The sequence below is a fragment of the Lepisosteus platostomus genome, chromosome 7, assembly GCF_059453375.1.
Source record: "Lepisosteus platostomus isolate fLepPlt1 chromosome 7, fLepPlt1.hap1, whole genome shotgun sequence".
Taxonomy (NCBI): Eukaryota; Metazoa; Chordata; class Actinopteri; order Semionotiformes; family Lepisosteidae; genus Lepisosteus; species Lepisosteus platostomus.
The window spans coordinates 59,223,745-59,250,259 of record NC_142617.1 but is presented as its reverse complement, the minus strand read 5'-3'; the positions used below and the strand labels follow the sequence as shown (position 1 = coordinate 59,250,259).

Here is a 26,515-nt window from a genome sequence, read left to right as displayed (position 1 = left end):
TCCACTTCCACCCCCATCCCCCACACAAATGGTGCTTCACACACGCACACACACACGTGCGCGCGAGACAGCAAGAACACCAACAAGTGGCAGTGGTCTGCCTCCTCCTCCACTGTGTCTCCTCTTCTCCTTTCCTTCTCCCTTTGTTTGGGGCTGAGAGGTTGCCATGGTAACCAGCATTAAAAACCATCCTTGTATACTTTAAGAAATGTTAGGCTCCGAGCGGCCAGGATTTCCTATGTAGTGTCAACACAGAGAAGCCCGCTTTTTGAGTCCATACACTGGGAAGCATGGATAGAGGTGTCACGGAAAATGGTTCTGGCACTGACAACTCTTCAGGTAGTTTGCTGTGCTGTATGGTGGTCAGAGCACACAGGAAGACATGTGAAATTCCAGCCACAGCACGTAAGAGTCTCCTAATTTCTGATCCAATTTGCCAGTAACAATTTACTTAATTTAGTCTGGAATTAAACTACTTTGTGGATATTATACATTTCGTATTCAGTAATATGTGCTGTCGGGAAAGATTAAGAACTGATACATATTGTTGCAAAGCATGTTGAAAATCTGTCGCGTCTATGAAGGCATGTGGATACAGAGTTTGAGACTGGGATTGGAAATTCCTTTCAGGGCCCCTAGGAAACCCAGGACAACGCAGCATCTGCAAGAAACAGAAGGATGAAAATCGTACCATAGAAATAGAGCAGAAAAATTGCATTGGAAATGTAAAAAAAACAAAACATACATGAACCTTTATATTTATGATGTTTAAATATATACATAATTCAAATTATACTACTTGCCAGATACTGACTGTCTCTGTCCCTGTAGGACTGTCTCATCCTGAGACTGACTGTCTCTGTCCCTGTAGGACTGTCTCACCTGAGAATCATCCTGACAGGGGACCCCAAGGGGGTGTGTGAACTTCACTTTTGAGGTCTCCTTTCTGGCTTCATTTCTCCGAACGGAGGGCAGATTGCTTGAATGTTCAACCAGCTTCTGCTGGATGTACAGTATATAGTTGTGTTTGATTTGCTTGACATCTATGCTTTGTAGTTTTTAAGCAATTAATAATAATAATAATAATAATTGCTTACACTTATATAGCGCTTTTCTGGACACTCCACTCAAAGCGCTTTACAGGTAATGGGGACTCCCCTCCACCACCACCAATGTGCAGCATCCACCTGGATGATGCGACGGCAGCCATAGTGCGCCAGAACGCTCACCACACATCAGCTATCAGTGGGGAGGAGAGCAGAGTAATGTAGCCAATTCATAGAGGGGGATTATTAGGAGGCCATGATTAGTAAGGGCCAATTGGAAATTTGGCCAGGACACCGGGGTACACCCCTACTCTTTTCGAGAAGAGCCCTGGGATTTTTAAAGACCACAGAGAGTCAGGACCTCGGTTTTACGTCTCATCCGAAGGACGGCGCCTGTTTACAGTATAGTGTCCCCATCACTATACTGGGGCATTAGGGCCCACATGGACCACAGGGTGAGCGCCCCCTGCTGGCCCCACTAACACCTCTTCCAGCAGCAACCTTAGTTTTTCCCAGGAGGTCTCCCATCCAGGTACTGACTATTGAGGACTTCCTCAGAGATAAAAGAATTTCCCACCCTTGGTTCTTTGGAGGTACAGCATTTCCACAGTCTAGCCTGAACTGGTCACGATCCCAGCAAGGCTGGGTCGAGTCATCATGGAGCACCAGGCTGCTGTAGTAAACTGTGTTGATGTACCAGTGCTTTTCCTCCAGATCACTTCCAAAATCATTGCCCCAGTGTTGTGTTTGTAGTGTAGTGTTGTAAATAATTATTATAAAAGGACCCGAAAGTGCTTCAGTATACAGTAGTTGGGGATCCACTTCACCCACTGTCTAAGCGTAGCCCCACCTGAGTGTCACACTCAGCAGGGGGAGGAGTGAGAAACTGCTTCACTAATAGAGTTGAGGCGAAGATTCAATGTGGTCAGACTGTACAAGCTCAGGGCGGAATACATCCCAAGACCTTTGGGTTAATACACCTGCTCTTTTGAAGAGTAGATCAAATTTTATACTGTCCGAAAATTCAAATCAATATTTTTGTTATTAAGAAAAGACACAGGACCTAAAATAATGGTCTCAGAAAATGTTTTTTTCCTCAAAGTTTCATAATTGAATTTAACTGTATGTTTTTGTATTTCCTGTTCTGCGATACTTTTTTGTAAGTAGCAGTCGGGAAGAAATGAATCAGAGGTTCTCAATATCCACCCTTTTTAAAGAGAAAATATTCATTGTCACTCTGGGATCTAGAAAACTGCTCAATAAACCATTAATGGAGGTAAAATATAATAAGCTGGTTTGCTGGTAGGTTAACAGCCAATTATTGGCTTAATCAAGACTAACATCATTATTAACCACTGATTGAAAACAGCTATACAATCTGAAGAACTCTGCAGGACTACGGGTGTGAAATATGGTGAGCAGCTTGAAATCACCAAATTCTGAGGAACTGAAAATGACAAAAAGGCCAAGTTAAATGAGTTAGTCATGCAATTGAAGTTTTAATCAAGCAGTGCAGACACAGGGGTACTGTAATACCAAGGTTGAAAAATGCCACCTTAAACCACTCTAAAAAAGTAACAGTACAAAGGCAATGTGATACGTCTATCAATGGGCTTGTAATGTCAATGGGAAGAAGGAACTGACCCAGAACAAGAGCTGGTGGATGGCAAGGTGAAGGAACGAGGTGGGTGAGGATAGTGAACAGACACACGAGTGAGAGAAGCTTTGCTGCACGCAGTAGTGAACTGACAAAGACACTAAGAATGATTTTTTGACATCTGGGATGATGTAACTGTTCACTTTCGTTCTTCAGAACAAGTTAAATACCACATTCTCTACTTGTGAGTCTTTCCTCAGCTGTGTTCCTTTTCACCTAGCTCATTCAGCGTGCTGTTCCCCAAGCTACTGCTGGTGTTCGGAACTGATCGGTGCCCCTTTATACATCTTTCTTTTGCGCTGATAAAAATAAACTCGTTGTTGTCTTTGCAGAAGCCATCCCTACCAGGATATATCAGGAGATGATGATCAACTGCATTTTATGCCACACTTTAAAAGCATAGATCCCAAAGTGCTTTCCAGTATGAGACACTGACGAAAAATGGAAACGTTTTGTATAAACCAAGGTCATCCATTGCTTAATGTGGAGACAGAGAAGGAGCAGAATGTTCCCTGTCCCTGCTGTAGTTTCTGCTGTTTCCTCAGCTGCCCCTTCTGGTGTGAATGCTGGGATGTGGTGTGGTGCAGACCCCTGGCCTGGCTTCTGACATGTTCCTTCTCAGACCCGTTGTGCAGTGTTGGGCTCTGCTGTCGAAATCCTAAGGCTAAGGGTTCACTTAAGAATCGATTCATTCAAATAAGAAAAAGATAAGCTTCACTTTTGTGTGGCAACATAAAGGGGTCCAGACAGAGTGTTCTTAGCAGAGATGTGTAGGCAAACTCTGGAAATCCTTGCTGTATTGTGCACTGACAATGTATTAGAGCAGTTTTCTGAAGTAACTTAGGGACAAGGCCAAGAGCACAAAAAGACCACAGAGAGAAATGCTTTAGTTAAGGCTCCGGCCCATCAGCTGCAGGAAACAACAGAACTAACCACAAAAACTCCAAGAATCACATCTGAGATATTTTTTAAATTCTATTTAGAGATCCTTGAAAACGAAATGACAGTTCTGGTGTCGAAAAACAAAAAGAAAAAAAAGTAATTTAAATTTCAAGGTGATTGTGATAATCGATTTGGAAACGGCCACGTGCTGTTTTTTTTCCGGCTTGAATAGCTTTACTTGGGAGTGATTTAAAGATTTTAAAAAAGGGTTCACTGTGATTTAAAATCTACTGCTGCGGCCAGGTTACCTTTTACTCTTCAAGAAGTACACCTCTTCAGAGAGGTGCTCGCCTTACTACACTCGGCGCAAGGAGCAAATTCTGCTGTTTTTGGTACCATACCGACCCGATTCCCCGTCGCCCGAGTGCCAAGAGGGAAACCGGCTTCTGCCACTGCCTGTAAGTGCCCCCGAAAGAGAGCTGTTTGGTTGAGAGGAGCAAATGGGGCTCAAGTAGGCTCTGACCTTCGCTGCTGAAGAGCGCCTGTGCGGTCCGCTCTCGCATTAGCGGCAGCTGCTAAAAGCCCGAGCGAGGAACAGCTGCTTGTGCCGGGTTTGCAATACCCCTCCTCCAATCCCCATTCAAAATTCTAATAATAATAATAATAATAATAATAATAATACAACTCTTCTCAAACCATTCAGGCTGAAATAGGTACCTGCATATTGTTTTTCTACCATTTTTTAAATAGTAAGACATTACTGGCCAAATCTTTCAGCGCACCGCGACACCGGAAAACGCACGTCGCACTTATCGGAACACTAATGTTTTTTTTTTCACTAAAACCTTTTTTTTTTCAAATTGTACAGCCTGCTATTACAGAAAATTACAACTTATATAATCTACATACTTGGGGCAGAGATAATTGGCTACAGACCCATTATGCTGCTCTCAAGGCCAGGCTTGTAGGCTTCCTTCTGCTTTTAACGTCTTTTTTCGGTCTTGAAGCGCACAGGTCCGTCTATCGGAAAGCACACAAAATGATATGCCAGGAGTCATCTGTAGGACATAGGAAATACTTATTCACTTCTTTAATATGTTTTGCATTAAACTAGGCACATTATTGTCTGCTAACCTTCACTCTAAGGTTATTATTAATTTTAGAACCTTCTGACGTTAGATTAGAGAAATGTTTACTCCTCATAAATAAATACTGTAACGAATTCGGGTTTCGGTACGGAATGGAGCAGGCATGGGACTCAGGGAATAGGGTTGAACACATTTATTAACGTGGGAAGGGAATGGGCTGTCTGCCAACCCCCGCCCTACTAATAGTAGTACTATATACAGTCCCGTAGTCCCGCCCCCCCGCCCTGTTCTCAGCGTGGCACTACAATGTAAACATTACGTTGTTAACATCGTGTTTTAAATAAAAAACATAAATCCTGGTTCATGTGCTCAGCTGTGGAAATGATAAAAGAAGAAGGTCAATAAAGGCTATCGTTGCTGACCGATTACTGGAAACGAGCACCTGCTGCAATTCAGATGGGATGGAAGCGTGTGTTGTTTGTTTTTATTTACGTTCACAATATTTTTGCTGTGTTGAAATGTATACAGTTCTAAACAAACCTCGGGGGGAGGACCAGGCCTGGGACAGCTCCCGCCTGGCTGTAACTATGGGCGTCAGGCTCCTCTCTTCACTCCCAGCTCTTGCCAGCAGGGGGCTCTGCTGCTCTCGTCCCCGGGCCTGGGCTGCTGTTCCCTCCGCAGTGGGGGTCAAAGCCCAGACGGGGTGTCAGGCTGGGCGGCCTCTCACGGACGCAGCCACATGGCGTTTGTCTGAATCTCCCTAGACAGCCCCACTGAAGAAAGCAGCAGGGTGTGGTTGACTCTTGAGCCGTAGCAGAGGAGACCCTGCAGCTCCAGGCCTTGGCTGGAGTCGAGTCGCTCTGAAGCAGCGGTCAGTAAAGTTCTGGGGCGGGCGCAGGGCTGACTGATGGAGCTCAGTGACCCGCCAGCGCTGGAGTGGAAGGAATCACCGATGGCCAGGCCAGCTCAGGAGGGGCGAGGTCACCCTCAATGGAACAGCAGAGCAAAGGAATCGATGAGTCTGTCTGCTTGAGGAGCACAGCTCTGCTCTTTCATGCTCCCTCTCAGAGGGAGGGGGTCTCTGCGCTGTCTCAGTGCACGAGCAGGGTCAGTCCGCCCGGTCTTCTGACATCGCCTTGACAAAGCGGATGTGATGTGTTTGCTAAGGAGCGGTATTGCTTTTGCATGGATGTTAATAAAACAAGTAATTTTTGTGGCTACATGATGTCTGAGTAATTGGCCTCTTGACCACAGTGGGGTGCAGCTTGTTTGTATGTAGTTCCTTCTCCAGTGATCCTACAGACCAGCCTGCTGAGGGGTGGGAGCTGAGGTTAGGAGTGTCCATAGCTCCTTGCTGGGGCAGATGAAATTGCACTGACGGGTGATCCTCAGCACATGGTTCATCAGTGCTGCGGTTTGGTCAATATGCCTCTCATTGGGTCCAGCTGTTAGAAATCTACATCAGGTGGGGATCCGGGGGTGAACATGCAAAATCTAAACTGATTTGTGATAAATGTGATAATCAAGACAGTGATGCACACGCAGAGGCATTAACGCCATGTATAAAAGGACAATGGCCACTATAACATCCCAGTATTCATCACTTACAACAACTGAAACCTTCATACAGTATTCCATGCTTTGATTAAGTTAAATTCATGCAACCTGCCACCCCCCACGTTACTGTCTTCTGTGTCTCAGGATCAGCAGAGCTGTGCCTGTCTGTCAGAAGGTGGACAAGAGGCAAATTTAAGTAGTTTTGCCTCCTGATGTTCATGGCCAAATCTTCACCCGCAGAGGTCTAGACATGCCCAGACCGAGTCAATCACCAGCAAAATAACTCAAACGTTATTTTGCGCATCCCCGACGTACGGAAAGCTGTGTTTCTGGTTGTCTGGGGTTAAAGATATCTCACTGACACTGGAGCGTCCACGTTCCACAGCGTGCACGATCACCCAGTGCGCTGCTCACTATGCAATAGAGATTCTTTCGGGCTTTATTCCCTTTTTCTTTGAGGTAAACGGGTCCTGCTTTTTCTCTGTCGTGAACCACGATTTGCACAAGGCCGTATTAACATGCACGAACTACCCCCGCTCGGCGGAATCGTGTCGCTCCCGGAGGCGCCCGAGACTCTGCCTCACCCCTCCCCGTCTGTTTCCATGGCTACCGGGAGCTCGAGAGCACGACCCCTGCGACGGGACTCTTTCCCTCGAGCGAGACAGGGTATTCCGCAGGTTGCTCTTAGATAAATTAAAGGTAAAGGGCACATCTGAGTTTCCAGGTGCCACATGAACCCTTGCTCCAAAAACGTGAACACAAAGAAGTGGGCTGGAGTATGGTTAACACTGGCGGTAAACACTTTAATAGTTAAAAAACAACAAAAAACTAGGAAACTAGGCTTCATAATAATAAGAATTCCCACTGCACTCTGTTTTTCATCTGTCTCCTGATACTCTAAAGAAAATTCTGCGTGACCAAAACCTCTCTATAGAAGTTAGTGACGTTAGTCTCCAGCAACAGGTCAGGCAGTGCAGGCTGTGCAATACTGCTTCTCACCTGTTGGGGCCGCTGTGAGGAGAGCGCTTCGTTTTATTTTGAACCAGATATTGCGCTTCCTGTGTGGTGTCTATGGTGGCTGGCACAGTTTCCGAGCTAGTTTGTAGTACGGAATACGGCGACAAAGATAAAACACTTTTCAAAGTGTATGTTTCCTTGAAGCTGTTGGCTGCTATTATTCAGAAGTGTGGGAAGCCGTCGTCCGAATTAGTGATGTAGTTTAGGTATTCTTATTTTCATGAGTCATGTGTGTTGCTGAATCGCTAGGACGGTATTATCTCAGTAGTGCATTTTGCTTTGCGATTTCCTTAGATAGGTGAGTGTTTTTTGTTTGTACGTAACCAGCAGCTCATATGAATCTAAACTTTGTTTCTCTTTTGGTGCAACCTTTTCCTTTTGTTTTTATCTGCCCACGTGTATAACGCTAGAAGTTAGCTCCAAACCATTACTGAGATTGGTTACAGTTACAAGTGAATTATAAAACTTGAAACGTAAGTATCGTCGTTTATACGATTAGCTGAAATTAAATGTCTACATGTGTGGTCATTCTAAACATTATTCAAGAAATACTTTGGTGCTCCCCCCCTCCCACGATTCTGTTTGATTAGTTTAAGGCGTGCGCTGTGGAAGCTGATGGGATAACACAAGACACCTATTCGGTTTCAGTTGAATTGAAACAACAGAATATTCGAAGTTTTGTCGGCCCTTAAACGTCTTTTTGCACAATACCAGATTTGGGCGCATGTTCTGCTCCTTCAGTACGAGGTTTCAACAAAAGGGGAAATGCACCTTCACGCACAGCTGACCTGTGGTCTTGTGTTGCCACTCTGATGTCGGCTCAGCCAGCCGGCTTGTGCCGTGCGTCTGTGCTAGAGCAGCCGGGGTGTCGCTCTCTTCCGCAGCGGTGTTTCTTGAGCTATGTGACCCATGCAAGCTGCCCTTGCCCGTGAGATGGAGGACGAGTGCCCGACCCTGAGACCTCGCCGCATCCAGAACCAGAACGTGGTCCACCGCCTGGAGCGCCGGAGGGTCTGCTCGGGCCGGCCCGGGGCGCACTGGTACCGGGTGCGCTGCTTCCATCAGAACCTCTTCCCCAACTTCACGGTGGTGAACGTGGAGAAGCCGCCGTGCTTCCTGCGCAAGTTCTCCCCGGACGGGCGCTGCTTCATCGCCTTCTCCCTGGACCAGACCTCGCTGGAGATCTACGAGTACCAGGGCTGCCAGGCGGCGGAGGACCTGCTGTGGGGCCAGGAGGGCGAGACGCTGGCCAACGGCAACGACCAGCGCTCCCTCAGCATCCGCGGCCGCCTCTTCGAGCGCTTCTTCTCCCTGCTGCACGTCACCAACGTGGCCTCCAGCGGCGAGCACCTGAACCGCGAGTGCAGCCTCTTCACCGACGACTGCCGCTACGTCATCGTGGGCTCCGCCGCCTACCTGCCCGAGGAGCCGCACCCCCACTTCTTCGAGGTGTACCGCAACAACGAGTCGGTGACGCCCAACCCGCGATCGCCGCTGGAGGACTACTCCCTGCACATCATCGACCTGCACTCCGGCCGCCTCTGCGACACGCGGGCCTTCAAGTGCGACAAGATCATCCTGTCGCACAACCAGGGGCTCTACCTCTACCGCAACATCCTGGCCGTGCTCTCGGTGCAGCAGCAGACCATCCACGTCTTTCAGGTAGCTTTACCCCGCCGACCGGCCAGCCAGCCGGTCACCCAGTCACGCAGTTTTATTCCAGGCCAAGGCCAAGGCACTTCACATCAATTCTACACATAAGTTCAGTGAACCAAAAATATATATGTAATGTTGTAATGTTTCTTTATTAGCCCTATACAATTTCTTGCATTAGGAATTCATCTTTTCGCATACCCCAGCTTTTCTCCATGGAGACACAGACACACAGACAGGGAGAGAAGCTGGGGGTCAGAGCGCAGGGTCAGCCATTGTACGGCGCCCCTGGAGCAGTTAGGGTTAAGGGCCTTGCTCAGGGGCCCAACGGAGTAGGATTCCTCTGCCGGCCGCGGGATTTGAACCGGCAACCTTCCAGCCACAGGCTCAGATCCTTAGCCACAGAGCCACCGCTCCGCCACCTTTATGTATATATACATAAAGGTGAAGTGAAAAGAAAGAAATGACGAATTGAAGGCCATTTAAAAACAAGTTTTGAGGTGAGACTTAAGAAATGTCAGCAGATGCCAGTCAGGCCAAACGCCTGCCTTCACACGACCGGCATTGTTCTCGATTCACCCAATTAAGAATCCCCCGGCTCCCGAATCATGACCACGATACTAACGCAAATTGGCCATGTGTGGATATAGGCTGGCTTGCAGGCTGAGTTTAGCCGTGGCCATCGGGAATGCTGAAGGATGACCAGATAATCCCATTGTGTTTGGATGTTGTGCCTGCATTTCAAGTCAAAACTGGAGTGGATCACTCCTAACGCGGGGTGATGATCATATCCCCTCTAGAAGTCTGTCGTATGTGTGGCGTTCTCTGCCGGTCGCAGGTGACATGATGTGTGTCTGTAATGCAGAAACAAAGCCATGTGGGGGTATTTGATATTGTCTGGTCCCTAGGTGACCCCAGAAGGTACCTTCCTCGATGTACGGACGATAGGCCGCTTTTGCTATGAGGATGACCTCCTGACCCTTTCGGCCGTGTACCCCGAGGCCCAGGCTGAGGGGCAGCCGGGCTTCTCCCGCCTCTACAAGGAGAAGACCATCAACTCCCTGAAGCACCGTCTCCTGGTGTACCTGTGGCGGCGGGCGGAGCAGGACGGCAGCGCCACTGCCAAGCGCCGCTTCTTCCAGCTGTTCGACCAGCTGCGCCAGCTGCGCATGTGGAAGATGCAGCTGCTGGACGAGCACCACCTCTTCATCAAGTACACCAGCGAGGACGTGGTCACCCTGCGCGTCACCGACCCCTCTCAGGTATTTCCACACCACCGGCCCATCATTCACACAGCTGGATGTTTCCTAGTCTGTAGACAAGCCTCCTACAGACCAGAAGAATGCAGCAGTATTTACGACATCATAGATTAACATGTTCACAGGCTATAAAGGGACCAAGTCAGGATGCAGGAGGTTTCTTTCATATGCTTGAATCAGGATTCAAACTCCAGCTAATTCTCTGACTGAGCAAATTCTGTGATTAATTGATCAATATCAGGTTTTCATAAACATTAGAAAGAAATGACCTGTAACATTGGTTAGACTGGGGCTCTCCAGGCCTGCAGCAGGGATTTTGCTCTCAACTGCTAATTGAAGTTAATGTACATGTGGTCACTGTTCCTTATCTAAAACTGTAATTGTGCTAGTAGTTTACTGGATGCAAAAGCATTTTACTGATATTAAATGGTATGGTATATGTGCGAACTCTGAGAAGTGGACACCCTTAATTTAATCTTGAGCGTTTTTTTAAATGCAGTAAGTTATTGCTAATAGATCTTCCCATTATGTGTAGCTGACAACTCTGAGTTCAGTATTATACCAAGGAGTCATTGGTAACAGTTACAACTCTGAGGCTATATTTTATAGTTTAAAGGTAAAAAAAGGTTCCCGTTTGTCTTCTCCAGTAACACTGAGATGAATATACTGTACATTTTGTTCATCAAATAGCTAGGTGATACCTCTATCAGAATAGTAACAATGAAACACTCCATGAATGAGCTGTGGCATATAAAGCATAGAAGTACTCATAAATTTTGAAATCTTATTGTTTGAGTGTATTTTGTTGAACATTTACTATCTTAATAAAACAAGTGTATATATTTAACAAGTAGAATGCCCTTTCAGGCGAGGCAGTACGGTATAGGCACTTTCAGGCACATGGATAATATAGCTAACAATATTTTATAAACTAAATCAGGCCCATCTTTGACAATTTATTTGATGAATAAGGTATTGATATGTCTTCATTGTCTTTGTCTGAAATAATGGCTTTAAGGAAAGGGTGAAATCATGAGGCAGGAAGGTGTGGTGAAGGTGTGAGTAGTACAGTGGTTTTTGTTTGCTCTTAATTAAGATTCTAGTGTTGTCACTTGCTTAATTTAATGTGTTCAGCATAACACAAAATTGCACAGAATTTAAAAATGTATCAGTACAGTAATAGAATTGTTTTTTTAAATAATTTGGTTGTAATTATAATGAATGAGACTTGAGGTGAAGAAACCTATATTTCTTTTAGAACTTTGTCGCTTGTTCAGAACTTGGTCTATAGTGAGAATTGTTTTGTGCCATTTTTCCAAAGGACCAAAAGAAGTTTGGGTAAAAGTGGACACAGACCAGTGTGCAGCTGTCTGTGCTCTGCAAATACAGAAGACCAGTTACACTTGAACTTCTGTACTACAATACTCTGTATTGTTTGAAAAAAGGACTGAATTAGAAAATATTTTTGTTAAAACATGTTTTGCCTGTTATATCTACAGTAGTACATTTTTTCTTTTCTGTACTACTGCTAAGAGATAGTTCTGGAACTATTCAGGGCATCTAATTTGAATAAAACTGGGCTCTATATGAATATGAAGAGCATATTAAGATATCAGTACTGTATAGTACTGAAACTGTATAGTTTATGATTTGGTAAAAAAAAATAACTTTAGGGGAAACGCCTAAGACCCCAATGGCATAGTAGTGTGATCCATTTCACATTTTGCTCAAGATTGTATAAATCATTATTAGGTGCTACATATTGAATCTATTGCATTTCAAGCAAGTTAGGTTCTTCTGAGAAAATTTCAGATTTGTGAGATTAAAAAGTATACTTACAGTATGCCTCCCTCTTCATTAGTACTAGTATTACAAGAGCCTGCACCTTAAAAAAAAACAACAACAACAAAAAATCGATTAACGCGCTAGACAAATTGGTGCCTAATTAGTTTTGTTGACAGTACTAAAAGAAAAAAAGTGAATCGCTCAGCCCAATAGATAAGTAATAAGAAGGCTTGGATAATAATAATAATAGTAATTGCTTGCAGCTTTTCTGGATGGCTGATGTCCCAGTGACCCTGTAACCCCAGAGCTTCCTGGGTGCCTCTCTCGTCCCGTCGGCACCGAGCCTGCGGTACGAGGCTGTGCGTCCTGTGGCCTGCCCGAAGGCGGCTCGAGGGCCAGCAGGTCAGAGGTCTCTCCGTGCCTCCTGCTCCTCTTCAGCCCATGTGGGGCTGCACTCTTTGTAGTTGCGAGCTGAGGAGATCCCGATTCGGGTGGATATGTGACAAAAACGACTGGGGTGGGGAAAAAAGCGATCCCTCTTGTTTCCTTCCCCCCCCCCCCAGCCCTCGTTCTTCGTGGTGTACAACATGGTGACCACGGAGGTGCTCGCGGTGTTCGAGAACACGTCGGACAAGCTGCTGGAGCTGTTCGAGAACTTCTGCGACCTCTTCCGCAACGCCACTCTCCACAGCGACGCCGTGCAGTTCCCCTGCTCCGCCTCCAGCAACAGCTTTGCGCGGCAGGTACAGCGGAGGTCAGTGTACAGCACGTGACGCGGAGGAGCGAGGTGTTGCCTCAGGCAGGGATCTGTGCAGGTTTAGTCAGCAGTGGAGCACCCACAGACCCGCAGCGGGTGGAAGGCTTCATTTCCATCCCCATGCAAGAATAGTTTAATCGACGCTTTCATCCAGGGTGGCCTATAGAACTAAAGGTGATAGCGAGTAACCCTTATCAGCTGGGTAGCTGTGTCAGCACGCGTAGGCTGCAAAGGAACAAGTAATAGGTTTATTCCATGCTGAAAAGAGAAGAGAGAAAACGCAACGTTTCGGCTGTGGAGCCTTCTTCAGGTGTGAAAAAGGCTCCACACCACACCTCCACACCTGAAGAAGGCTCCTCAGCCGAAACGTTGTGTTTTCTCTCTTCTTTTTTCAGCATGGAATAAACCTATTACTTGTTCCTTTGCAACCCTTATCAGAGTTTTCTAAAAACGCTGTATTGCAACATGATTAATGGTACAGTATGCTTTCTTTTTCCTGTGGCGGACTATGTTCAATAAAGGTACATTTGATGTCTGCTGTAACATTTTAAGCAGGTATACTAAAGGGGGCAGAGTGATCAGTGGCACTCAGATGGCGCGCCCTCCTATTAAGAACCCTGCGTTTTCTTGGTTAGGTTCAAGGACACGATTGTCAATGCCAAGTATGGGGGGCACACTGAGGCAGTGAGGCGGCTGCTGGGCCAGCTGCCCATCAGCGCCCAGTCCTACAGCAGCAGCCCTTATCTGGACCTCTCGCTCTTCAGCTACGATGACAAGTGGGTGTCTGTGATGGAGCGCCCCAAGACCTGCGGCGACCATCCGATAAGGTAATGGGCAAAAGAAGCTTCTCCCACCCAGGAGGATAATTGAAATGGAAATGTCATGCTAACCAAAACACCTTGGGAGTGAACAGGATTTGTATCACTTGCAAGCCTTAATGGTCTTCAGTCTTGTGTCTTTATTGTGCGTTCATCTTTTATCATATCTTTCACTGTGTTCTGCAAAATAAGGTATTCCAAGTATTAAAATAAGGTATTACAAGTGGAAATAACCACTGAATAATTTTGGTAAAGGCACTGGCTGATTTTTCCCACCCCACATATTTGCAGAAAAATCACCATGTCTCCTAATTTCATCTGCTAGTATTGGAGTGTTTTAAACATGGCGGTTGAATAATTGCTTTGTTTATTATATTTGTGAATAAGATTTTTTTTCTTGCGTGCCACATGAAAATGTACCAAGCCCGCTTAAAGCCAGACAGCCTTACATCATCGGGCAGCCATTCTCACCTGTCCTTTCCAAACGGGTTCGAGTTCTTTCTTTTTTAGGCCTTTTCTCATATAAGATATTGTCCATGATCAGGTGCTCAGTTGTAAAGATAGAACAGAGGAAATCCCAACCGTTCTTGTGTGGGGAAAGGGCACAAATGTGCAATGTCAGTGCCACATTTCTGCCTCTCCTTCAGGGTGCAAGTTGCCACTTTTCTGAGGTTGCGTGAGAAATATCTTTCCTTAGTGCACAGATTTCTCTGTTGAAACGTGGTCATATTTGGTGGTGGGGGGGGGGGGGGTCTTACACTGACTTTATTGCCCAGCTTCTGGTTGCAGTTGGCTGCTGTCAGATGTAATTAATTAATGAACAGTAAGGTGTGGTTCTATCATCAATGATTGGATCGAAGGGAGTTTCTAACAAGAGTAGTCTTGCAGTGCAAACGTCTAATCTTGAATAGCACGTGTAATCCAATCTTACTGTCTTTCCTGTTTTGTCCTGCAGATTTTATGCCCGGGACTCAGGGTTATTGAAGTTCAAGATCCAAGCTGGACTTTTAGGCCGTCCTATTAATCCCACAGTGCGGCGGCTGGTGGCTTTCACTTTCCACCCCTTCGAGCCCTTCGCGATCTCTGTGCAGCGAACCAACGCGGAGTACGTAGTTAACTTCCACATGCGCCATGTGTCCGTCTGAGGGGATGGGAACGGGAGACGTCGGAGGGACTAGGTGCCACAGATCGGCCCTGCGGTCTGTGGCTCTGCGGCAGGCTGCTGAGCACACCAGTCTTGACGGAACCTCAACGCACCGCTGGTCTGCGTGGTCTGACGGCTCATGCTGCACGCGACCCGCCACAAGGGCGATCAGAGGTGCAGCTGCAGCCCTGGTAACTGCGTCTGGTGAGGCGCGCACGGGCAGAGCACCTTCTGAGGTCAGGGGATTTCGCTAGGACTGATGTTTTAGTAGGCGGTGAAACTTCAGGTCCTTAAACATGAAAGTATGAAACTATGCTAAGACCGGAGTTCACGTTCTTTCTTAATGTCGGTTTTAAGTGAGTGCAAATCTGCAGCTACTTCAGATTTCTTCAGATCCTTTTTATTTTTAGAGACCTTTTGGCTAAAGTGAGCAGCTGTTTTTATTGTTTTTTAAACTGATTACTTGTGCAGTTTGGCTCAATAAATTTGTTTTGTTGTTTTTAAGCATTTCTCTTCTTTTTAATTTTTATCACCTTATGACCATATTAAGCACTCAGAATAAGGTGCAGCACAGAGGAGTTATGGAAATTATGGAAGATTAGCCCCAGGGAGATGAGTACAGTGTTGTATTTCATAAAGTTTTAATGAAACTCTGAATACCTCATCCTGTGCAACAGAAGGAAATGATCAAAGAGTGTCATGCACTTTCTCAATTGCAAGATCTTAACTCAATTGAGCATCTCACTACCAAGCTGATTAGAAATGTAATATTGCCATAACTATCTGCCAAATATCACAACTGATCTGGTAATGTTGAAGTGCAGACTGCAGTTATAAGCTCTGGTGGTGCTGAGTTCTGATGTTACCGTGAGAGAACCTGTGGACTGTAACAGTTTATAGGTTCTGATTCCTGACTGTGCTAAGAGCTACATTTGTTGATGTTCCCTCTGAATCACTCAGCTGTAGTGTCAAGTGTTTGTCTGGCCCTGGCTTGGGTATGTACTGAGAGGCACTAAAAGGCAACAAATGTGTATTGGTACCAATAGCATTCTAATGCCTCTCGGTATAGTTAAATGAGTCTTTTCAGACACGGCTGAGGGAGATAAGTGGTTTGAGGAATCTGTTCTGCTGTGGCTATGATTGCAAGACATCTTTTTCTCTGAAGAATGAATAGAGTGGAGTGTATTCCGATTGGCACCATTCTCTTTCTCAGTTTCTGACCATATTTTGTTACCGAGCTGCTCTGTCCGTTCAATTCCAGGGACTGGATCTCGGAGTGTGTGGCAGAGTGAAAGGAAAAGTGTGTGTGTGTGTGTGTGTGAGCGCGCGCGCGCGTATGCGTGTGTCCTCGGCTTTCCGCGGAGGTGTGAGTAGGTGGGTGTCTGTAAATACGTGGGATTCCTTTTTTTTTATTTAAATCAAATGGTCTTGCTGCAAAAAGAAGAAAAAATCCCTACAGGAGTTCTGGTTTCAGAGTGCAATCAAGTTTGGTCTTTCACAACAGGAAAAAGTGAGCTTTGCAGGCGGCTTTATTTAAGAGCAAAGAACATGAAAATGGCTTTCAAATTGCTATTGCATAATAAGTACCCTTTAAGCTGTTCCAAATATTTTAAATCACCCAGCCTTCTACTTTTTAATACTCAAGGTTGGTAGAAATTCTGCATTACCTGTCTGTAGAGTTAGAAACAATGGGAGAAATAAGCCCAATTTCTTTTGGTCTAGCTGATGAGGCATGTTACAGTAAGGTACAAACCATGGTGTCCGACTGAATTCCTATTTAAGCTTTTTTCAGTCCTGTCTAACCTCCTAATCTCCTGTGCAGTTGGGCTGCTGGTGCAAAATACCCTTCTGTATACATAGTCATTAACCAGATCATTTTATACAAAGTAACTTACAGAAAAAATAAGGTGAACATTGCAGAGTACCTACAATGGGGCTGTGCTTTTATTCCTGATGAAATTCAGTGCCACTTCCAATCTGCACCAACGTCTCCTTAAATCAGAATTAAAATTGATAAAAATAGTTGAAAATAAACATATCCATTCTTTAATTAACATTTTACAGCTAGCCTGACACAATTAGATTAAAATTTGTTCTTTCATCTGTCCTTTGTTTTCAAGAAAGCTTCCTTTATTCATGATGTACTGTATATTACTTGGTTACGTTATTTGAACAGTGAAACAACTCTCAACACATTTATATTAAAGTTGTGGTGCTGTTTAATTAAAAAGGGACAATGAAAATGAACTGGATTGGAACATTAATCTCAGAAGTTCAATAAATGGAAACTATTGGGAAGGCATTTTGTAACAACAGTACTTGTTCTCCGATCTATGGCAATAAAAGACTTATTGGTTGCATTCATTATTACATTTCACTTTACCTGCAACCAGGCGAGTCAGTGTTTGGAGCTGGGTTGGCGAAGCACACAGTGTCCTGGCGGGATTCGATTTGATGTCTCTGTAATTGAAGAATGGGGTAGTGGTTAGCACTGCTGCCTCACAGGTCTTGGATCCTGGCTTCCGTTTTGACCTGGGGCGCCTCTTTTGTGTGTTGTGTAAGTTCCCTCCTTCCGTGTGGTGTTTTTCTGGGTCCCCCATTTCCCCCCCACACCCCCAGAAGGCATGCTGACTAGAGACATTGTAAATCTAAATTGTGTGTGTATGTGACTAGCTTCTTTCCAGGCTGTAGTCCCCTGTTGCGCCCTGGACAAAAGTATTGTCGAGAAACAAAAATATATATATTTCTGTAGGCAGGATTTCAGAGTCAATCTAGGATGACCCCTAAATTGAAGCAGTGATTACAGCACTGGTTTTACACAACTGTACTCTGTGAAATGATGGGAGAATCCCAACAGTTTGTCCTCAGACTTATCACAAAGGAAATGTAAAAAATGTCGCCCTAAACTTTAATATCAGAAATGTAATAGGACTCCTGAATTGGCCACATCACAATCGGGTCAGTGTGCATATGGATTTGAGTATCGTCTGCTTTGAACTGATAATTCCGATGATGTAATTCCTGTTTATTATCAAGAGGAAACATGAATTCTAAACAGTAGGGGGCTCAGTATTCTGCCCCGTGGAACTTCACACATAACCGACCTAACCAAAGAACCCAGAAACCGCCAAGAAAAATAGTGTCAGTGTTCAGCAAGGTACAGTTTAAGTCTTTTGAGGGACGTACCTTTAATCTAATGGCCAACTAACCACCTTCCTACCTGTAAAGTGCATCACCATAACGTAACCACTTGGATTGAAATCCATGCTAAAGATACTGCACTAAATACAGTTTCCGCTGAACGTCTGCGGAACCGCCACTGGGCCACTGTCACCAGGCCACTGGGAGTGGTTAATGGAACCGCGTCTCCTCCTTCTCTTTCACTGACCGTCGCTTCCATGTCGATGCCATGTGTGAAAGTGGACTTGAGAACTTCTGATTTTAAAGTGGAAAGCACTGTTTTCCCAGCCAGCACCAGGACCCTGGACATGACAGCATACAATAAATCAACTTGCCCATTGAACGGGGGTGATATGAATTAGTAAAAGAAAAGGTTTATTTACTTAAGATCTTCAGAAAGCTTATAAATGAGAGGAGACGATCAAGCTCATCTCTAGCCCAGTTGGTCGTTAGCAGTTAATTGATCCGAGGACCTCCTCCAGCTGTGTCTTGAAAGAATACATGGAATAATGAGATCACTTTATTAGCCATATACAATTTCTTGCATTAGGAATTTGTCGAATTGTTGTCGAATTGCTTCAACAATGTTTACATAACTCATGTCCTATTCCCACAACCCCTTGGGTAACAAGATTCCTCCTGTTCTCTGTTTTAAATGCACATTCACACAGTTTCCACTGGTGTCCTGTGGTTCGGGTCTCAGTCTGAAGTCTGCTGTGTTGACCTCGTCACCAGCTTTGGAGATTTTCAGTACCTGGATGAAGTTCTGTATGGACTGTGCCTTGTCAAGGAACAGTCCTAACTTACTGTGACTGCAAATATACAGTAGATGTAAAATGCAGAGATCCTCTCTCACAGGGTGAGAGCGCTGCTCTACAGAGCAGTCTGTCCAGTGGTTGGAGGGACTGATGGGAAGTCTGGACTGCTGTAACCTCGAGAGCGGCTGCAGCTCTTGTCAGCGGGTGGTGCCCAAGAGTGTTGCCTTCTGATTTGTGTGTGCTGCAGCCACGCTCTTATCCAGAGACTCATTTCGACCCCCTCAATGAAGCAAAAGCAGAAGGACCTTTCATTTCCTAAGCCTGCCATTCACCTCACTTGCTTGATGGGCATTATCTGTTCGCTCCCTGAATTCGCTCTCCTGCCGCGCCGCGCCATCACCACCCAGAATTCCACTCGAGCCTCCTGTGGAAATCTGTGAGCGACACAGCCGCAAGGCTGGCAAAGGTTAGAACGGGTTCTAATCTCATGTTTTTAATTTTGAGTTGAGTGGATGTGCGAGGAGTGAAGAAAAAATACAAGATGGAAGAATAGGAAGAAAAAATGCGAAAGCCGAAAGGGACAATCATTCCGACAAGGAGAAGAGGGGGAGGCGGATGAGAAAGAAAGAAGCTGGCTCGTTTTATTGTTGTGCGGTTTATCTCCTGGCCTGGTTCGTGTTCTAATAATCATGTTTTTTCGAAATGATCTCCAATCAGATAAATGGGCTAAATCCAGAGCAGCTGCAGGCAGTCTAGTGTGATGCCCTGCCCCCCTGGCTGGGTTACCTGCGAAAGGACAGCAGGTGCTGTGGGATTAACTGTGCGCTCTGCCTCTGGTTACACAAGCTAATTGAACACATTCAAACACTTGCTGCACACCTGGGGTGACCCCGGAGACGGGGGAGGAGTATGAGGCACTAGTCCATTTCACTTCACTTTGCTTTTATGTTCCCAATTACTGCGTTAACAATAAACCGTCCCTTGGTCGCGCTGCCCTTCGGGAGAGCGTGGAAACTTAGCAGACATCTGCTTTCAAGGTGATTCATATACAAGACGATGCTTTTCTGTGTTTTCTTCTGTTTTTTATGACTTAATCTCCCCTAAAATATACTAGATGGATACACAATATTTGCTGAAATCAATTCCATAATGCAATTATAATGTTTGAGCTCCTGTACGTTTAGAATAAGTCAGTAGGAGAAAAAAGCCGTCTAAACTTGCTGGTTAACAGTAAGCCGCAGTAAGTTCTAACCTCTGTTTTCATGGCCTTAGGATGTGTAAATGGCCGGCCTGTTCCCTGTGTCGGCCTGTTTCTGGGCAGGGGCCTCCCTGTTCGATCCTGAGGATTGACTTTGTGGTTTGCTGGCCAGCAGACCAGGCTTGTCACATCTCTGGGGCTGCTCTTGCCAGGATCTAAACACTAATTTTAACTTATTAACTGACGTTTTCTTACTCTGTTGATCCTGCTGCTGTCAACCATATACTGAGACTATACCTCAAGCACAGTTCTATCTGAAACGATAGATAACCTATGCAACTGTATGTCTGTTGATCAGTTGTGCTTCATTTTAAACTTTCCAATAACCATGTTATTAATTAAGAACCATTTGTACTGTAACAAACAAATACAGTGCATTTCCATAAACACATTCTTTCAAGGTGTGTTCTCATTTGAAACACTGTCACCCACTAAAGCTCACTTGAGAGTACTTCCTTATCTAGTTGAGTACCATCGACAGCCAAATACCAGACTTGTGGGTTTTGTTTTTTCTCACAGTCCCCACCTTAGGTTGTTCTGACCAAAGTCATAATCATTGAAGGGAAATGCAGGACAGGGGTTGAAATACAAGCTGGGAACATGACTTCTAACACCACAAGTTGTTCAGTGAAAAGGCCAGTACAATAAAAGCACTAAAACACAAACCAAAAAATGGATTATGTGCACAGTGTTTTAGCACTCATTTGCTGTTTATCTAATATATTTGATGTGAACCTGAATTTATACTTAGCTGTGATGTGCCCCAGTTTTATACTTCACAGTTATTGTAATCAATACTCGTCCTATAATTACCAGTATCAATGTGTATCAGTGTTGGGATGGCCATGGCTCTTTGGCAATTTCAAGACAATTCCAATTTTTTTAAAAATTTAAAATGAAGACGCTTTAGAGATTATTACATTTATCCTTTGGTGATTCGTGTAAAAATAGAGTTTTGAATTGTCCGTGATGGCTGCAATATGAACATCATTATCCTCATATCTCTCACTCCCAGGGTAATGTAATCAGCCTTGCTCACTTTGTTAATGTTTTCACATCGATTTGGTCTAATGTTTTGAAGTAGTAAGTTCATAGAGTTGTGTTTAAATGCATTATTTAAACTGAATTCAAGCACTGTCTATTGTCTGTATTTACAGCAGAGAAATAAAACAGCAAATTAAAAATACAATAATCATATTAAAAAATATTGTCAGGATTTCTGGGAATATTTTTTGCTTCATTGATCAAATAGACGTATTTAGCCTCTTTTGAAAGTACTGCCATTAATTGAGAGGATATGGGTTAGATTTCGAACAGGCGAAAGGGCTCCAACAACTAGGACCAGGTAATGAGTGGAACACGTCTTTTCTCGCTAGAAGATGAGTGTTTCTGTGTATCAAGTCACCAGCCCCCAATGGGGTTAATGTAATGTAAAGCATATGGTTGTGTTTAATCACTGTATCTGATCACATCAATCCCCCACAAGTCTATGTGCTTTGTAACGTGGCTAGTGTGAAGGCAGATGTGTGATGCTGGCCTGACCTTGGTTGCCATGGCTACTGGGCGCACAGAGTTCTATCCACTGCCTGCCTGGAAACTCAGTTCCTAATTGCTGTTGTCATGGCAACGAAGCGCCTGATGTAATCCTGGGAAAGGGCAGCACTCTTAAATGGATCCATTTATTTATAGTGTTTAATTCTGCTTCTTACTGGTCGTCTCTCGGAAACCGACAGGATTGTGTTACCAGCCTAGAGGCTGTGGGTCAAGCAAAATATGAGGCTTTTTAAAAATCACAGATTGCGAGATTGGAGGATTTAGCCTGCCCCCCCTTCCCACCCATCTCTGCCATTACCCCGGCTCCAATTTGCCTACCAGATGTTAGACCTTAATTTCCTGTGAATCCGAAATAACTGATTTTAACTGTCTGGATCCCAGGGTCATTATAGGGACTGCCATGAGGCACAGGCAAGCGCTGATCATTTTCCTCATATGCTATGATATACATAACATCAGGTTGTCGTGCAGAGCCTTGAGACCGCTTTAATGGAAACTGCACTCTCGATGAGCGAAATAGGTACTTCTGGGTTGTGAAAGGTAGACTTAAGCAGCAGATCCTAGAATGAAGACAGTTATCCGTAGCTCCGGTGTAATCGCTGACATACACCTCAATCTGAAGGCGATTTGTACAGGGCTATAAATCTATTCAAAATTCATCAGCATTCTGAGAAACGTAATTTATACTTATATGTGCTCCTGTTCTCCTTTGTCCGCACAACGATGTGCATCAGGGACTGCTGAGAAAATGCTCAGATATGTTCAGAATCCGTTCTCTTCCACGTGTTTTATTAGTGGCTTGGAATGAAGAAGCAGGCATGATTAAACCTGTTACTGTGTGAAATAAGACCTTGGGAGGTTCAGCTAGCTCACGCCTGCTTGTGCGGCTCGCCTCTGATCATTTAACGTGTTAAAACAGCTTGTTCAAGTGCCTCTCATTGCAGTCTCCAGTGATCGTGACTGTGAGACAAGGCTTTTTATTGTGTTTTTTGTCTCTATTCCTCTCTAGTTACTTTCATTGCATTTTGCGGGGTCTAAGGTTTCTGACTCAAGTTATTAGAGAAGCAGGAGAAAATACCTAGTGAGCCGGGTGAATTCTTGCTGTCAGGTTTTTCTAAGGAAATGACACATCACTGCAGCCATCGCCACGTTAACATTGTGTCTCATCCCCAATATACTGTACCAGGAGTCTTAGGTTCTGGTTCTTATCAGTCTCATTTCTGTTTAATCGGTCAGGATTAATGTGCTCTTCAGACACTAGATATAAGTATCCTAATTCTCCTAGACTTAAGTGCTGCTTTTGACACTGTTAATCATGACATTTTACTCTCCCGTCTTGAGGCTGCGTTTGGAGTTTCTGACGTCGCTCTTCAGAGGTTCAGCTCTTATCTTACCGATCGCCAACACTTCCCTTCTCTTGGGGTTTTACTTCTGAATTTGAGCTCATTAAGTCTGGTGTTCACTAGGGTTCAATACTGGGCCCACTGCTATTCAGCATTTACATGTTCTCACTTTGTCAGTTATCAAATTCACATGGTCTGAATGACCATTTTTATGCTGATGATACTCTAATATGTGTCCATACTAAACCTGACATGGGACATAGCTGTATCTGCACTCTCTAATTGCATCTGATATAAAAACCTGGATAACAACATTTCCTTCACTTCACTTCACTGCGACAAGATTGTGTTACTCGGCACCTCCTATCATCTACGTAAAGACAATGCAGTAACCCTATCTGTGGATGGCACTGTGCTTTGATTTCAATCAAAGTTGAATAATTTAAGGCTAATATTTGATCCCGGCTCGACATTTGACCATAATATTCCGAATAATGTAAAAACCTCATGTGTTCATCTTAGAAATATCGCCAGACTACATTCTATGTTGTCTTTTTAGCAGAAAAGGTGGTCAACACATTTGTTTTCAAGAATTGATTACTGCAATGCCCCACTTGCTAGGGTGTCTAAATCCACACTGAACAAACTCCAATATGTTCAGAACATGGCAGTGGCTTCCCATCAATTTTGGAGCCAACTTTAAAATCCCACGCTCACTTTGTAGGCACCACTACATGGCTTGTCACCTCAGAACATTTCTGACTGATTATCTGTCTACTCCACACCTCACAAGCTTTGTTCCTCTAACTCTGGTCTCCTGTCTGTCCCCTAAGCTCATTTACACTCTGTGGGTGACAGAGCCTTCATCTGCTGCACCACAGGCTCTGCAGTTCTGTCCCAAAGGATCTTTGAGAGTCACCTGCCTTGAGTGCATTTAAATCCAAACTCAAAACCTTTCTCTTCAGAAAGGCCTTTATTTAATTACTGTCTGTGTCTGCTCCATTTTCTAAAGACCTTGGATCTTCCGCTGCACCTATAACCTGTTGTATTTCTTATATGCTTAGTCTGTAATTTGCTACAGCTGTTATATTCCTTATAGCTATTTTTTACACCTACAGTAAAGCGCTTGGAGATGCTACTTTTACAGGTGCTATATAAAACAATGCTTCTTATTCAGATTATTAAATAAAAAAAAACCTGAGGTCCACCATCACTGTTCTACAAACTGTGCCCTCTTTTTACAAGACATATGTTACAGTTGAGCCAATAATCCTGTTCATTGTGACGGTGTTTAATTAGGAAATGTGTGGAAGGCAGTTACTGTCAAAAGAAATCACTCTGAGGTTACAGTAGCTCTCTGCTGAGGAATTTGCTCTTTGCGTTTTCCCCTGATTCATTAACATGAAGGGCACAACTGAATGGGCTTTCCACATGAAGTCTGAAAGACCTTGGACAGTTGTGCCCTTCGTGGTCCTGAGCTGTCCGAGTGCAGTCACACTGGCGTGTGGGTGTGATGGTGAATATTGCCCTGTGATCGCTCCCTGCTGGAAGCCTGCCTGCACTGCAGCTGCTAGAAAGGAATGTGCTTCACTGTTCGCCATGCCCAGCCACTTAACTAACGCTAAGCTGAAGGTGATGAATTAACAGACCAGGCACAGAGTAAGAAGTGTTTTCTGGTCTAATTTTGTGAGTTCACGAGCATCTAAAATAACAGCATTTTACAGAATGATTTTAAGTATTCCATTCTTTGGTCATAAGTTTTTGAACTAGTGAATAATAGACAGTTTGCTTGACAATGCTTCTGTGCTTTGTGAGCTGAAATGAAGGGCAAAGGAGATCAGTTGGTCCCCCTGTTACATGAGAAATAACACTCACAGGGCTTGAATTGCGATTGAAAATGATTTAAACTACAGCTGCGATTAAATTTTTTTTTGTATATTGAAGTATAAATTAATTGACAATATGTTTTAATGTATAATTTATTTAGGTGAATGTCGTAATATTTCTTAGAGCTCAGCTCCAAAGACACTGCACATACTGTACCTCTCATAAAGGTCATGAAGTCATGAAACGAACACAACAGGAATCACGTAAATGACTAGTATCTATTCTATTACTCTTTAATGCAGTTAGTAATTCCATCATTGTTTTATTTCCAGTGTTTTTTACATTCATGGAAATAAACACTGCTGTAAGCAGAATGGGCTGGAAATGAACGAGAAGCCAAGACTGGTCAGGCCAGGGTGAAATCTCTAACTTCACATTGTTCAGCTATTTTATCTCCTGTCCGTTTCTGCTTATTTCATCTAAAGAAACAGTGCCAGACATCACAACACCACAGGAATGTCTTTTTAGAACCTTTGGACTCTAAAAATAAATGAGCACCTCTGAAACACAAATATTAAGGATGAGGAACTACTAGTCTATTTCACAGATATCCCAAAAAAAAAATAGAAATTTTCATTTACAATGACAGCCTGGAGAGTCTTCATTTTTCCAGGGTGTTCACTGGAGCTATTTTTGGAATGGCGTGCCTCACTCACTAAAAATAGAAGCTCCTCACCTGGGATTTGAACACAGGCTCCCCCCGTTTAAAAAGCCCAGACAACTGCTCTGTCGAAACACAGCCCCTGGGGGCGTGTCCCACGATTGCTGAAGATCAGGCAGTACTCGCAGGCAAGTCTTTCACCTCAGTGCAGTCGTTATTTCTCAACACCTTTCCTTGAACTCTATACACTGGTACCCACTGCCATACAGTGCAGGTGTGTTCGGGACACAGCACTGTTGTCTGCAGAGGCAGCTTCCACACGCATGTCTCCAGTTCAGAGGTCAGGTCCCTCTGCCTCACGGCCACTCAGTCCACACTTCTAATCCTCTCCTTTGCAGGACGGCAGGGCGATCAGCACCTTAAATATTTTATTAATCCTGCTTAATCAATTGAGGAAACGTAGAGCAGGGTGGCTGCAGTGGACTGGAAGTGGCAGGTTGAGTTACCCTGCACAGCTGCGTGCCAGCCATGATAAAGTAGCTAGAAAACATGGAGCCAGGTGATTGATTGCATACATTGATTGATGCTTAAAGGAAGTCTGAAATCCCTGATACCTGTGCATGCACGTTCCCGCTTCATGCCTCATTCATTCAGGATTCTAACTTTCACTGTTTCAGGTGCTGAGAACAATTTTCCACATTTTCCTTGATCTGTAAATTAAATGTTAAACTTTACTAAACCAATACTGTCGCTTTAAGTATTGCAAGCTGGCTGATGATATGGTGATACTACAACATAATTGGTGTTGCGTCTTCTAAATCAGCTTTAAAGACCCTGGAAAAATTATACCAATAATTAGATCAATTAAGTTAATTATGAGCTTAATTTGGAACAAAAAGTGGAGGGCTACCTCCACACTGACTGATTTGAAGTAGTTTTGCAACCTGTACTGTAACCATGGAGTCATTAAAAGCAATCAGGGGTGGAATATGTTGCAGCGCAAACCAGAATAATTTGATCTGCTCACTCTGTGCTTGTGAAAGCTGTAATAATTGTGCAAACAGCTGAACATCTTACTTCGTTGATTGGCGTGAGTCAGTGCAGATGACTCATGCAGAGGATACATTGCTGTGTAATATGGTATTTTCTAAAAACCTTCTATTTACCTATAAATGCCTTTCTTATCTCCAAGTGTCTCTCTCTTGCTCTAAAACCAGCTTCAAGGACAAGTCGCAGTTGCCGGTTCCTGGAATGAGACCGCACCTCACCTT

General features: G+C 44.3%; 1 protein-coding gene and 2 long non-coding RNA genes across 7 annotated transcripts; 1 reads left to right on the top strand and 2 right to left on the bottom strand.

The window, feature by feature from the left end:
- The first annotated feature begins 7,280 nt into the window (after nucleotides 1-7,280).
- det1 (DET1 partner of COP1 E3 ubiquitin ligase) lies at nucleotides 7,281-15,167 on the top strand. 5 transcript variants are annotated; one of them, XM_088641448.1, is made up of 6 exons: nucleotides 7,281-7,453; nucleotides 8,132-8,909; nucleotides 9,809-10,162; nucleotides 12,508-12,698; nucleotides 13,337-13,528; nucleotides 14,475-15,167. In XM_088641448.1, the coding sequence occupies exons 2-6, from the start codon at nucleotides 8,157-8,159 to the stop codon at nucleotides 14,662-14,664; spliced, it is 1,680 nt and encodes a 559-aa protein (XP_088497574.1). In that variant the 5' UTR covers nucleotides 7,281-7,453; nucleotides 8,132-8,156; the 3' UTR covers nucleotides 14,665-15,167. The 5 variants fall into 5 exon arrangements, with proteins under 5 accessions (XP_088497574.1, XP_088497572.1, XP_088497570.1 ...); XM_088641446.1 differs by having other exon boundaries at nucleotides 7,281-7,720; XM_088641444.1 differs by having other exon boundaries at nucleotides 7,282-7,545.
- On the bottom strand, nucleotides 9,028-12,044 carry LOC148659334 (uncharacterized). Its single transcript, XR_015940436.1, has 2 exons — nucleotides 11,999-12,044; nucleotides 9,028-10,227 (listed from the first exon to the last, which is right to left on the bottom strand). It is a non-coding gene; the product is annotated as an uncharacterized LOC148659334 (long non-coding RNA).
- A 1,108-nt stretch (nucleotides 15,168-16,275) lies between the features above and the next one.
- On the bottom strand, nucleotides 16,276-21,003 carry LOC148659332 (uncharacterized). Its single transcript, XR_015940435.1, has 3 exons — nucleotides 18,227-21,003; nucleotides 17,047-18,145; nucleotides 16,276-16,655 (listed from the first exon to the last, which is right to left on the bottom strand). It is a non-coding gene; the product is annotated as an uncharacterized LOC148659332 (long non-coding RNA).
- Nucleotides 21,004-26,515: the final 5,512 nt, after the last annotated feature.